The sequence below is a fragment of the Accipiter gentilis genome, chromosome 11, assembly GCF_929443795.1.
Source record: "Accipiter gentilis chromosome 11, bAccGen1.1, whole genome shotgun sequence".
Taxonomy (NCBI): Eukaryota; Metazoa; Chordata; class Aves; order Accipitriformes; family Accipitridae; genus Astur; species Astur gentilis.
The window spans coordinates 17707824-17722497 of NC_064890.1; the positions used below are offsets into that span (position 1 = coordinate 17707824).

At 37.5% G+C, this 14674-nt stretch overlaps 1 protein-coding gene across 1 annotated transcript in view; it reads right to left on the reverse strand.

Moving 5' to 3' along the window:
- Nucleotides 1-919: 919 nt before the first annotated feature.
- Nucleotides 920-14674, reverse strand: part of CERK (ceramide kinase) — a 45575-nt gene continuing 31820 nt past the window's right edge. Inside the window, exons 10-13 of the mRNA XM_049813946.1 lie at nt 13466-13536; nt 8845-9050; nt 6318-6526; nt 920-5384 (exon numbers count right to left, since the gene is read on the reverse strand). Coding sequence (XP_049669903.1) covers nt 5285-5384; nt 6318-6526; nt 8845-9050; nt 13466-13536 — 586 coding nt within the window. The 3' untranslated portion in view covers nt 920-5284. The remainder of the gene's footprint in view (nt 5385-6317; nt 6527-8844; nt 9051-13465; nt 13537-14674) is intronic.

The window sequence follows — 14674 nt, forward strand, 5'->3', positions numbered from 1 at the left end:
AATCTTCTCTACATGCAAAAAAAGAGAAATGACCCCTTTATTCATTTTATTTATTGCTGGAGGTTTCCTACGAAATAAGACACAAAAGTGCACTTTAGGCGAAATACCTACCAATAAGAGCAAGTCACCCTTTCAGACATGTAAGAGTTTTAAAGGAGCAAACATCTTTTGAAGACAACCTCTTGTTGGCAATTTTGGTAGGTACATATTAGGAATAATTTCTAAACGGTAGGAAATGGAATAAAAAAAAAATTGTTAATCCTCTCATTGCAGAGGATTTGAAAGGCATGACTGACTGCAGAACGAATGCCCTACCCCCTTCTAATTAATGGGACTAGTCACACATTAATTAAGAACACGCATAAGCCTTTGCAAGATGTACATCATGTGCATGTCAGTGGGTAAGACAGAAGTCTGGGGAGACTGTCGCTTCATTATGGACAGAATTCATTTACTGCAACTTAAACACCAGTTAGAATCCATTAAATTTACTTAACTGTCCTGTTGAAAATTTGAAATAAGAGCAATATGACTAATGAGAACAAAAATGATTAATTCCTATTACTCATTTATTTCATAGGGATTAAGGCAAGAGTTCTAGGGAATTAATACTTGAATTACAAGACAGAGGTGTTCAGAGAAATTTCTGATTCTACATACCACCTTCCCGTTCATGCCGTAAGACACGGCTGCAAGCATTGCCTTGTTGCATAACTAACTGCGTGTGGTGGGTTGACCTTAGCTGCCAGCCAGGTGCCCACCCAGCCGCTCTGTCCCCTCACCCTCCTCAGCAGGACAGGGTGAGAAAACATGATGAAAAGCTCATGGATCAAGATACAGACAGGGAGATCACTCAGCAATTGCAGTCGGGGGCAAAACAGACTCAACTTGGGGAAGATTAACTTAATTTATTGCCAATTAATAACAGAGTAATATAGTCAGCAATAAAAACAAAACTAAACCACTAAACCCACCTTCTCCCCTCTGCCCTCCCCACCTTCTTCCCATGTCCAGCTTCACTCCTGACTCTTCTACCCGCCCCCCCTTGAGCAGTGCAGGGGGCTGGGAAATTGGGGCTGTGGGCAGTTCGCAACACTTGATCTCTCCCACTCCTTCCTCCTTCATAGACTTCTCCCACTTCAGTCCCCCATGGGCCACAATTCCTGCCAGCAACATGCTCATGCGTATGCTCCTCTTCACAGCTGCAGCTCCTGCCCAGAAACTTCCGCCAGCCAATGCTCTCCACAGGCTGCAGCTTCCTTCAGGGCACATTCACCTGCTCCGGCATAGCGCTCCAAGGGCTGCAGGTGGACATCTGCTCCACTGTTAAGCTCCATGGACTGCAGGGGGACAGCCTGCCTCACCATGGTCTTCCCCACAGGCTGCAGAGGAACCTTCTCCAGTGCCTCAAGCACCTCCTCCCCCTTCTTCACTGACCTTGGTGTCTGCAGGGATGTTTATTTTCCCCTCACTCCTTTCACAGCTGCTGTGCAGTACTTTTTACCATTTCTTAAATATGCTATCACAGAAGCGCTACCAGCATTGCCAATTGGCTCAGCTTTGGCCCGTGGGAGGTCGATCCTGGAGCCAAGTGGAACTGACTCTGTCCCACATGGGGGAAGCTTGTGGTGTCTTCTCACAGAAGCCTCCCATGCAGCCTCCCCAGCTACCAAAACCTTGCCATGTAAACCCAATACACTTCAAAACACTTCATAGGAGCACCTCTCCTGTAGAGACAGGCTGAGAGAGTTGGGGTTGTTCAGCCTGGAGAAGAGGAGGCTCCAGGGAGACGTTATAGCAGCCTTCCAGTACCTAAAGGGGACCTACAGGAAAGCTGGAGAGGGACTTTGTACAAGGGCATGTAGCAATAGGACAAGGGGTAATGGTTTTAACCTGAAAGAGGGTGGGTTTGGGTTAGATGTTAGGAAGGAGTTCTTCCCTGTGAGGGTGGTGAGGCACTGGCACAGGTTGCCTAGAGAGGCTGTGGATGCCCCATCCCTGGAAGTGTCCAAGGCCAGGCTGGATGGGGCTTTGAGCAACCTGGTCCAGTGGAAGGTGTCCCTGCCCAGGGCAGGGGGGTTGGAACCAACCCAACCATTCTCTGAAACTATTAAAAGCAGACATCTCAATAGAGCTGAAAAGCAGCTTGTGCTTTTGTGCCCATTGTTCATCTACAACGAACATGTTTTACTTATTAGAGTATGTACTGCATCTGCAATAATTATTGCAATGAAATTCTAAAAAACCCATCTATTTACTATATAGTATATAGTACAATACATATTTCACACTTCTTAGAACAGTAGTTTTCTTTCATTTTTTGTAGTTTAGATTTTTCCATAATAGATAACTCTGAATACTTGCATTATAACTAAGTTTCTACTCCTCCCTTCAATCTTCGATTTACCTTGGTAGAGTTGCTTAGTTTTAGTGCAAGTCCAGCTTCACTAGTTGCTTTCCTTCACTCTCAGTGTTTGTCCACACTCACACTTGCTACAAAGCTGTGGTCAACCCAAGTGGAAGCTTATGAATTACTTCTGCACCTGGTTTAATCTGCCCACATCGGTTACACTGAGCACGCCGCTGCCAGATTTCTGCTGAACAAAGGTAGAGAAGAAAACCACTGTATTGCTGTATGTTGTAATTTTATTTTTTCAAGGAAATGCCCTAGTGTCATAAAACAGAACACATTTTCTAATCTTGAAGCCAGCAAGATTGGGAAAAAAAGAAAAATCGAACTTGGTTTTCCTACACGTAATTTCCATACTAAGACTACATTCAGAGAAAAAACCCTAGAATTAAAATGCAAGCAGACATTACTTACGCAGCTCTCTTCTTAAAAATAAACCAGACATGTTATACAACTCACATGGTGCTTTGCTAGTATAATATGCTACAAATAGAATTATTCAAATGCAACTATGCAGCTTTTCTATTATCTAGGACCTTTTCATTTTATTATGTTGCAACACCTTTATTATTTACTTCACACTTCATTACCATACTACAGAATGATCTTTTCTCCACCTTTTCTGTCTTGTTTCTCAGAAAGGAGGCCTTCACTGCAGCTTGCTTTGGAAACACCAAGCACTCAGTTTCAGATATTAAAATATTCAAAACATTTCAATATACATTCACAACGAGATTAAGCCTCCTTTTTTCAAGTAAGGGTCTCATGAATTGCTAGTAAACTAATGGAAAGAGCTCGTTAGTATTTACTCCTATTCTCATTTATCAGAACGTGATCTGGATAGCTATAATGCCTCATAAATGCCCTCATCTGTTGGCAAGCTGAGTGTGCACCATCATATCCTGCACAAGAATTACAGTAACTTTAAGTCTTGGTTCTCTCACAATATTCATGGATAGACCACAATACCTGTAGAATTTTCTAAACAAACAACACTTTCAAAAAATATTTGCATTTGTAGAACTGCATAATCTCATTTTCAATGGGGTTCTTAGTTCAAAAGTACTATTTCACTTATTAAACATAGCTTTAAAAATACAGTATACATAACACTGTTACAAATGTCTGAAGAACACTGGATCAATCAACATTACAACTCATTGCATTAGTAAGGACAGTAAACAGCAGTACTTTTGGAAAAGTATTCAAGTATTTCCCTGAAATACTATATAACAAAAAAACCAGATCCTAAACTTTGTATGACTGTACTTTAAGCAAGTATCATTTCCAAGTGCTTTTCGTCAGATAGAGCAGTACGAATAATACTTTGTAGCAAAGACATAGCATATCATTTTGAAATTACACAAAACTAGAATGTAAATAACTTCAATAGAAAAAAAATATCTGCCATTTATAACAATTTTCAAGTGTTTCAGTAATAAAATGACCAATCACCATGACTTACACGGACCAAATACATGAAACATGAAACTAATACAAGCTGAATGACAGAAGTGCCAATAAATATACACAAATGGAAAATCATTAGCTGTTCAGATCCCAAAACCCCCTCAGATGCAGCAAGTTTTAAAGAGACCTACACACTTAAGAAAAGATACAAGAGAGCAGGGGCTAACTTCTGATCCTCAAACAGGAACAAATCTGTACAAGAGCAGCAGAATTTAGTCCCAGGCTTACACACAGAACATGAATGTGCCACAATACACAAATCCATAGACAACTTAAATAATCACTCCGTAGCTTTACACGATAGTCTAATGTTTTTTGCTATAAAAACAAATCAGCACAGTGAATTCGTGACTAATCAGATGCCAGTTTCTTCCCTTTAGTTCACAAAACAAATTATTTTGTGTCATATTTAGTTAAATAAACATTATTTAAAAAACTTTCAATCATCAAATCATATTTTTAAACTTAACATTCTAACATTTTATTTTGCAAAGACATTTTAACGTATGTAGTACAATCTCCAAAGAACTGTGTACTGAACAGGAAAGCTTTTCATATGTTAATTTTAGATATTTAAAAAAATTTAAAACTGCTGGTGTTTCAGAAGATATTTATATTTTCTTTTGTCTGTGCCTTCCTGGTATTATGTAAGTATCCCTGCAAGTGCTTGCAAGACATTTCAGTTGCAGTGTGGTATTTGGTATCATCCAAACAGTCATAAAACCCTTTACAATCCCAAAAAGCATCATGCAAGGAAGCCTTTATAAATAGAATATATAGGATAAGGTATGATCTGTATACAGATGTGCTTTTATTTTTCAAAGTATTTCTAAACTCTTATTGTTATTACTTAAAGCCAGGAATGTGTGTTTGAATTGCATTGATAAGTTGCAAGGTATAGTCAGAATTACAAAATGAAAGATTTTACTTAAAAAAAAAAAGTGAATGACAATACTGTTGTCCAGCATTTAAGTCACATGCAACTACATAACACTCCCAGCAAAAAACATCATCTCAGACCCTGGAAATACCTTGTCTTGATATCTTGGTTTGATGACAATAGAAAGTCCAATGTTTTATAACATTTAGATATTATTGCAAAACAACTGCTAAATTAGCTCTCTAGAAAAGCACACAGAATTTATCAGTCATTGTGAATACATATATATACACCAATCCTCTCTTTTCTAACATAACTTAGATTACATTGCTCAAAGATATATTGTAATGATTACAATGTTTTTAAAAAAATTACACAATGCAATAAGATGTCTAAAATTATACTGAAGCCATAGAAAAAAAAACACCTAAAATTTTAAAATACTTGTCAATTTGACTAAAATGCATATTTACTCAATTTCCTTGAGCTTTTATTTTTTCTTCTCCTCATTGGAGGAACAATGTCTATAGTAATTGTTCAACGCTACTCTGGCTGTAGGCAGCTTCACCTTTACAGTTTTCCTCAATTCCCCTTGCAAATAGTTTCATTAACTGGCAGTGAACCCTGAAAAAATACAGAAATCAATACAAAATAAATGGGCACTACATATTTAATTCTAACAGTCCCTGAATTCCAAGCAGTTGGACAAAGTTCCTTACTCCAGACTCCAGAAACCATGCTCTGATTTTTGATACAGTCCTCCCCTGCAAAGAAGGCTGGATGCTTTCATGTATCCATCACTCCTGTTACTCCTCTTTTCCACAAAAAAAGTTCTATGGGGCACTTAAATGAGCTGATCTTATACAATATTTATAAAAAAATCACTTTGGACTACTAAGTGATTATGTTTTAAATGAACACACTTCCATGTAAATATTTTGTATTGTGTTTTCGGTTCTCTTTGTTCTAAAACCAACAAATAAAAACAATCAACCAAAAAAACCCCACCCCCCAAAACAACAAAGAAAAACACTACTTCAAATTTCACAAACCTGTAATCCCTTCTAATTTCATGATATGCACAACTGCAACCTTCTTTCTCCACATGCCAAGGCTAGAGATAAGACTCTGTGCTGTGTATCAAAACCCCACAAATACTCAGTATTTCTTTAAGACAAAGATGCCTACTTCAGCTTAAGTTTCATGGGAAAAGCTATTGCTCAGAGTCATGAGGTACTCCACTCATGTAGAAAGAATCCTCCCAACACCACCTTCACCTTCAGCACTTCAAGCACATAATATCAGTTCCTAAGAAGTAAGCATGACTTCAAAGGTAGGGCCATCCCTCTATCTCAGACTGATCATCTACAATATACATGGTTGGAGTATTCTCTGGAAAGGACTCAAAAAAGTAACAAAAATAAATAAAGTTTATTATCAGAATACTCAAATGTGCTATGCAGAGGCATCTTTTGGAGATATCTTTATGAGCATCTTTAAAAATCAATGAAAAGGCTTAATGATTTCTGATATATGGGAAGAAAAATTGATGCTTACCTCACTTCAATTGCTGAACTGTCCAGAGTTTCTCCATCACAATTCCAGGTGCTATTAGCACTATTACAGCAACAGGCTGGATGATCTCTGCAGAACTGGCCAAAACGTTTCTTTCCTATGTCCGTGACATTGCTTTCATTGTCTTCTGAAAGCTTTGATGTAAATTGAAAACTCTTCACTCGATAAACGTCTACAAATGAGAAGTCAAACTACAAAGAAAAAAATACAGCAAACCAGGCAATTACAATTAAACACATTCAATCTGTAAAGCAACTCAGCACGCAGCATTTCGTATTCAAGAAAGTCTGTCCACTCCAATTTTCTAGAGAAACTTACCTGAACCATAGTGTGATTTTTGTTTTTAAAAAAACTGCACAAGTCAGAAACAATAAAACCGAAATGGAAACTTACTTTCAGTGGTCCTCTTCAAGTAGCTGCAATACTGCCACTTTATAGATAATCAGGTAACAGGTTCTCAGATTATGAGTAAATGGGGTATAAAAGCTATTAAAAATACTCTTTTAAAAACTATTATAACATGGAATCAAAGTAAAAAAGGTTTGGATTGGATCTTTGTACCATCCTCAGGACCTGTTCAACTACAGTCCTTAAGACACATGGGCTTTTTTGAAAGCCTTCTGCATTTGGAACAATGCCCTGAAGGTGAGAATTCCATGGCAGTGTGATCACATCAGAGCTGGATGTATGCAAAAATAAGAATAGAGGGCAATATTATTACATTCCAACAAAATAAAAATAATTTTAACTAGTTAATTCAGCTAGAAGTAGGACAATTAAGAGATTGCTCTTATAACAGAGGTTTCAGATTTATACTACAATATTGTACAAATGCTTTAAAACAGGCTTTGTAAATTAAAGCAACAATCAAATTAGAGGGTGCCCCCACCTGCCCTGAAAGCAACTTAACTGATATGGACTTAAACATTTATCAAGCTGTAATAAATACTGACATGTCATTTAGCGAAGGGAATGGAGTATGTCTGTGTGCATCTACAGGAAGGGGATGGCATGGAAGCAGAAGTAAAAAAAAAGGAACAGTATACCCATAAACCAGTCTGTATTAATGTACAGTCAACCCTTTTCTTCCTTTTTATTTTCACATTTTCTTAAGTTTTCAAACAGGATTTCCCACTATTATGGTAGACACTAACCTGAGGGGAGGACATATGTACAACCCTGCATTTAATCTACACTGCAAAACCAACATATCCCAGAGAGAAACCAGTTGGGAAGCACTGGAAGAGGAAGGGTCACAGTGGCAATCACAAAAAGCATCAGAGTTGAAGGGACCTCGTAGGTCTTAAGTTCCCTCGACTTTCAACAATAAACAAGCTGTGAAGTTGCCAAACTCCACACTTGGAAGCAATGGCTTACGGATACCATGAGGCTCACTCACTAAGCAGTGTGCCCGTCCAAACAGCTTAGTTGCAAAAACTGGTATCTATGGCTGCACAGATCCACCCACCCATGAATGCTCTCATGTCTCAAGTCCAAGCAGCATGTAGTCTCCTGATAAATGTTGAAGCCAATTTGAAAGGTAGCCAGGGAAGGCTTCAAATAATCAAACACATCAAGGGAACAGTGAGAGTGGGTGGGAAGAAGTGAAGAGAAGAAGAGGAGACTGAGAATAGCAGGAAGTAAGAATGCATACACACACACACAACATCCCAGGGAATGGTAATGAGGAAATACAGGAAAGAGAATCTATACTAATTCTTCTACAGACAAGGAAGAATAGCATCATGAACAAGTGAGATTTATTATTGCTATTCTAACTAGATATGACGTTAGTCCATTGTTCAGATAATTTCCAGAACACCTTAATAATATCAGGTTGTGACAAATATTAAATGTGTATTCACAGCCATAGCTCTGGTTTCAACAGATACTACAATCCAAAGCAGTGATGAACCTTCCCTTGTAGTTTATCCTGACAGGTACAAGATATGCAAGGAACAATCTGAAAGCTGAATGCATAGAGCTCATATCCTGGACACATATAGGTAGTAAAATTCTGCTAAAAGCCTGCAGTTTACAGCAAAATGCAGTTCTGGTAACTTTCTTCTAAACCACATTTTTATACAGTTTACAAAAAGTGATTTATTATTCTTCACTACATCTTCTATCTCAGCTATGTTATACTGCTGTGGGCAGTTTTTCATGACAAATGCATGGGGGCACAGTTGTGACAAAATCACTTTAAATATTGTCCAAACAGTAAATATATGGAAATTGTTATGAAACAGAATTCAATTAGCAAAAGTGGAATTTTGTTAGAATGCTATGGCCAAAGACTTGACCTAGCTAAAACGTGGTGGGTTTATTTGGTGTTTTTTGAATGGTACACGTGCTGAGATTGTCACCCAAAATGTATAAACTTCTAAAGAGAAAAAAAACCACACCACCAACCAACCTGCTTTGCAGATGTTCTTTTTGTCATATAAGAATATCAGTATTTACAACTTGGACTGACTCTGGAGAATTCATTGTCAAAGGGAATACACACCTGATCATCTTGGTTTGTATGTCGGACAAGATACCGTAGAAAATCAAATCTGGAGCATTTACGAACTAGAATGAGGTCAGCTGAACCATCTGCCAAATGAGCTGCTGGTGAAAGACCTTTTGGACTTCGTGGACAGGCACAGCTCATATTTACTGCATTGATGGCTAGAAATTTCCCTTTAATTACCTTCCATTCTTCTTCATCTTCTGAAACACATCAATAAAGGCATGGAGATAGATTATTATTTGTTCTACTCAGAAGAACACTAAAAAGCAATCATTCTTGGCAACTTAGAAGTTTTTACTGGGCATACTCATGCACTGTCAATAAATATCTTAAATAAACTGCATTAAAAAATATTTATTTTTCATATAGTAACAGAGAAAGTTGCTTTTTCCCTTCACAGACTGTGATTATGTACTAAAACTGCTCACCATTTCTGATATATGCATGTCAAATTCAGGATCAATGTGGGTAAAACCACAAAGCCTTTGGCAGGGAAAAGACAAAGGCAAGTTAAAACTCTTGTAGCGTGAAAGTTCAGGAGGATTTTTAACTTTTTAGAATTTTTTTTCTTGCTCTTCAACATGTTAATCTTAAAGAAACAATGATGTAAAGACAGTGGTTTAGCATTTGGTTTCTAAATCACTATTCCTCTTCTGCCTTGATGCCACAAATTATGTTTAAGAATTATATTTAAGAAAAAGGGGAAGAGATGACTCGGGGTTCAGCAAGGATCAGCAGGCAGCAGATCAGGAGTCTGTTTCCACCCCAACCCAACCCCCAATGTCTGAAGATGAATACTATTAGCAGAGTTGAACTTTCCTGTGCATAAATCTTCAGAGATTTCTGGAAAACAATACAAAAGTCTGTTTTCAACAACATGAAACTGTTCTGTTAGAGATTGACCTAGACTGAGCTTAGATGTGTGACAGCATCAATACTATCAAGAGGCAGAGGAATTTTCTGGAACAAATAAACACTGACAGGCACTGCACAGAGTTGTCATCTAAACTGTATTTTCTGGAATATGGGTAAAAATAGATACAAATGCCTTTGCATTTTTAGATGACACGTAATTGCCTTCCTCACTACAATAAGAAAAAGCCATAAAAGCAGCCATAATACTCCTTTTTTCCCCACAATATAAGTGGCCTCACATTTCAAACGAACAACTCCACAGAACTAATGACTGCAGAATAGTCTATGGAGATACACGTGGTTCTAAAACTGGAGTTCAGGAGTGAGGTGCCATTGTCGATGATGGGGGTAAAATTAAGGAATGAACAACAAACGGTAAGTTTGTTTATATAAGCTTGTTAAAGTTTGATTATCAAACCACAGCAAGGTAGATGTTTTGAGGCATATTAACTGGTACGGACTTAGAAATCTAACATTATTCAGTTTCCCACACTTTGGTTAACATATAATTATTTTCAAGGTGCTTCTTTCATGGGACTATAGATGATATTTATGCTATATATTTCATGTTCTGAGATTCTGCTATTCTTTACTGTTTTAGTTTTAGGAACTTCACATTTACTTTATAGAATCATTACTACAATTTTCTAGGTAATTTTGGACCTAAAGCCTATGATGCATTCATTTTGAATTGACCTCTTCCAAGCTTTATACATCAGAAAAGAAAAAGTAAGAAAAAAAATGTTTGGAAAGTATTCTGTAGTTCTTCTTTACTCTTTGAACTTTTCTTGCCTTCTTGATTTTTTATTCATTGGAACTTATTACTACTGACTCTTTAGTAAGAACCAAGAAAAACAGAATACCAGGAAAAATAAAGTAGGATTATAATGTGACAAAAGACTTAAAGGAAACTAAAAAAATTATTCTTTTTCCATCTAGACTATCCTCTCTATTTCCTGATAAACAAATCAGTAACAACAAGAAAAAATGCAGCTCTTAAATGCAACATTTTCACATCATTTGCCAGAGTGGTTTTAGTATTGCTTGTTTTACTGCTATCTTTTTATGTTGCTTTCAAAGAGGACATTACAGAAAGAAATAATTTAAATCAGATTCAAAATGTATATCTTGAGAGATGAGAAATACTTAAATGTCAAACTGCAGAATGACTTTGTTCAGGCTGCAGGCAAACAACAAGGTGCTGCTCCGAGATGAAGGTAACTGAACAGAACATAAGAAACTACTGGAACCGGAAACATCTGTGTCCAGAACTATACAAGTGCTTATTTACAAGAAAACCAGGCATTTTTCTGATACACAAGCAACAAAATGAAAATAATACCCTTTACTGATAAATCCTTTTGTTGTTTATCTGAGAAACCTTAATAACTTAGTCTATAGTGTGTCTACATATATGTTAACTTTTGAAGTATGCTCACTGTAATAAGTTTCAAATTACTTAAGGTAGAATGCTTATGTATGTTACTGTAATAGATTGTTTTCACCTGGTGAAAAAGTACCATTCAGTATAAATTTCAGCACATTACTCAAAAAAAGCTTCACTGTTCAAGTAAGAACAGAGTCAGGGTATTTATCACATTTTAAATGATCAACTGTTTTCACAACCATTCTACAGGGTGCATCACTGTAATAGCACAATTTATTCACCCACATTATCTTTCATACAATAGAGCAATCATAAGCAGGGAGAGCATAAACAGCACTCATTTCCACTGTCTATTGTGTGTATATATACTGCAAGTTGCTGAAATCAGTGTAAAGTACCAACACTCAAAAGTTTACTCAGCACATGCACATAGACTTCTGCATAATACAAATAAATATGTTCAGTGACAGCCAACGGAAGGATCCTTCTAAACTTACCTGAATTGTACACAAACCAAGTAGGCACAATGAAAGAGTCAGACAATACACTCTGCTGAGTAAAAAGCCTATCTGAGGTGGTGATTTAAAATCACTTTTATTGCAAAACAAGAGTAGCTGATTGTTATTGTTTGCTTACCAGTACTGAATGAAGAGACTGAACTGCAAAGAAAGCCAGCTACCAGAAGTGAAATGGATTTAAGTAAACAATATCTTAAATAATCAGCTGCTTAATGTCTTGTGCAATGCTGGCTAAAGCAGTCTTGATTGCTCACTAACATGTAGCTTTCTTCTGCCTTTGCTCCTTTGCTGGGTCAAAGCTAACAAAATGACAGGTTTAAAAAAAAAAAACCCCAAACACAAAACCAAAACCCAAACCCAAACCAACCACAACACAAAACCCCAAACCTAACCCTCCCCCCAAACCCCCACCCAAACACAAAAAAAAAAACAAACCAAAAGAAAAAAACCAAAACCCACCACAAAAGAAAAATGTTGGCAATTTCTAACTACAGTTATTTCTCAAAAAGACAGATATTTTTTTTTTCTTAACAAAAAACCTATTAGATTTAGCTCCTAAGAAAATATTATGTTAAGCAATTTCTTTAGCTGAATCTGGGCATAAATTAAAACAACTGAAGAAATACTCCAATCAGGCCATCTGTTGACTATATCAAAGATCTGAAAGCAAGCACTATATATAAGCATGTGTTACAGGAATTCAAGTTGGGATAGAAATCTATATACAGTCTTTATGCTACCAATGAATCTCTATAGTATGATGATACTCTTTTTGCTAACAAATGTCTAGAACCTGGCACAGATACTGTGCTAAATAACTGTAATTATAAGATAAGTTAGGTCATAAGGACCAATGTTTGTGTCAAGAAAATTATGGGTTTATGCACTGGGATCTACAAGAAAAAAAAAAAGAGAGAGTAAAAGCAGAAGCAAGCACCCATGGGAAGACTGCCTGCTGTTTAAGAGGGGTTTATCCAAGATGACAAACTGAGACTAGAGGCAAAACTTGGCCAGCTGAATCTGCATATCTTACTCCAGCAAGGCCACAAGGACATCGTAGTCAGACATAAAGAGATACAACTAGTAGGATTGCTGCACAGAATCCAGTACATTAAGACTTGTATTAACAAAAGGAAGGAAAAGTTATGCCCATAAAAAGATCCATGGAAGTACACAGGAACTGGAATGGGGTGGGGGGGGGGGGGGGTGGGGAGGAATAAGGATAGTGTAACCTGAGAAAGAGAAGAAGAATCTAATTTATCTTTTATACTGAGTATGGGTAGGGTATTGTACAGAAATACTTAAGTCCACTAGATCAGTTATTAGTTGTCCAAGTTCACTGCCTCATATTTATTTAATAAACAGCTTTACGTAGGGTGAGTTTTGTGCTAACAAACACAGATTTTTAATCCTGATCTATTCTACAAGTTATCTTCATGAACTGCTTCCTTCTATACTACCTCACAGTTTATCAGTTAAGTCCTTGTCACAAAAAGAACAGAGTCCTAGCTCACAGAATATAACTTTCTTAAAGAAAATAAGCTCAACACATTGAAATATACAAGTAATTACACTAATTTTATCAGAATTTTCTGAGGTTTGGGTAGAGGAGACACCTTACATATTTTTCACATATTTACATGTATTTTCCTTAAACTTAAAGAAACAATGGATTATCTAGTAACTCACAATGTTTTTTTAAAAAAAAAACAACGTACACACACTTGAACTGATCTATTCTGATAAATAATAATTTGTATAACACTACAACATCTTACTTTTTATGACAAATTACCTTCACGTTTTAATCCACATTCCTTGTGCTGTTCTGCCAGCTGTTGCTCACTTTTCTTGCAAATGTAACATCTGAAAACAAAAATTCCATTCAGTTCCTGAAAACAACACCATTATTCAGTTCAACTTTTTTTGTTTTAGCCAATCATTACAAGACCTTCTCCCACCACAAGATGCAGCATGGCACTGACAACCCTGATATGGCATGAATCATGATAGACCTGCAGGCAGTATAGGTACTTAAATACAGTGCCGAACATTACTGGATGACAGAAATAACAGCATCACAGAGTCGTAAGATCACATAGGTTGGAAGGGACCTGTGATGGGTTCCAAACTTCTGCTCAAAGCAGGTCTTATAGGATCAGGATGTTCAGTGTCTTGTTCGATTAAGTTTAGAATATCTGCAAGGGTAGAGTCCACAAGACCTCTGGGCAACCTGTTCCAATATTTGACTGCCGTAGCAGTGCACGGCAAAGACATTGACATACTGGAGCCAGTCCTTCATCTCAGAAGTGCTGAGTACAGGGAAAGAATCACTGGTCCTGACGTGTTGTCTTCTCTTTTGCTTAGAAAGCCCAATACACGGTTGGCCTTCCTTGCTGCAAGGAGACACTGCTGACTCAGGTACAGCTGTTGTCCACCAGGATCCCAAAGTTCTTTTTGGCAGAGCTGCCTTCCAGTCAGTACTGTTGCATGGGACTATTCCACCCCAGATGCATGATGTTTGTCTCTCCCGAACTTCAGGAGGTTCCTATCAGCCATTTCTTCAGCCCACCAAGGTCCCTCTGAATAGCAGCCCTGACTTTCAACTTGTAAATCACTCCTCCCATTCTGGTATCATCCATAAAACTGCTGAGAGCATACTCTCTGCTACAGTCCCAGTCACTAAAAGATGTTTTGCACAGTATTAGCCACAGTATTGATCCTCAAGGGACACCATTAGTAATTGGCTGCCAGTTGGATTTGGTACTCATAACCTTTCTAGGTAGTCTAGCCAGTTTTCCACCCATCCACTTATCTAGTCCACACCTCATCAATTTGGTTTTAACAATACTACAGTATCAAAGGCCTTGCTAAAGTCAAGGTATGCAACACCCACTGCCTCCCCTTCATCCATGGGCTTGGGGACCTGTAAGGCCTGGGGGTCAGTGAAAACTGGGGCAAAGGAGTAATTTTCCAGCCTTTTCAGTATCTTTTACCACTAGGT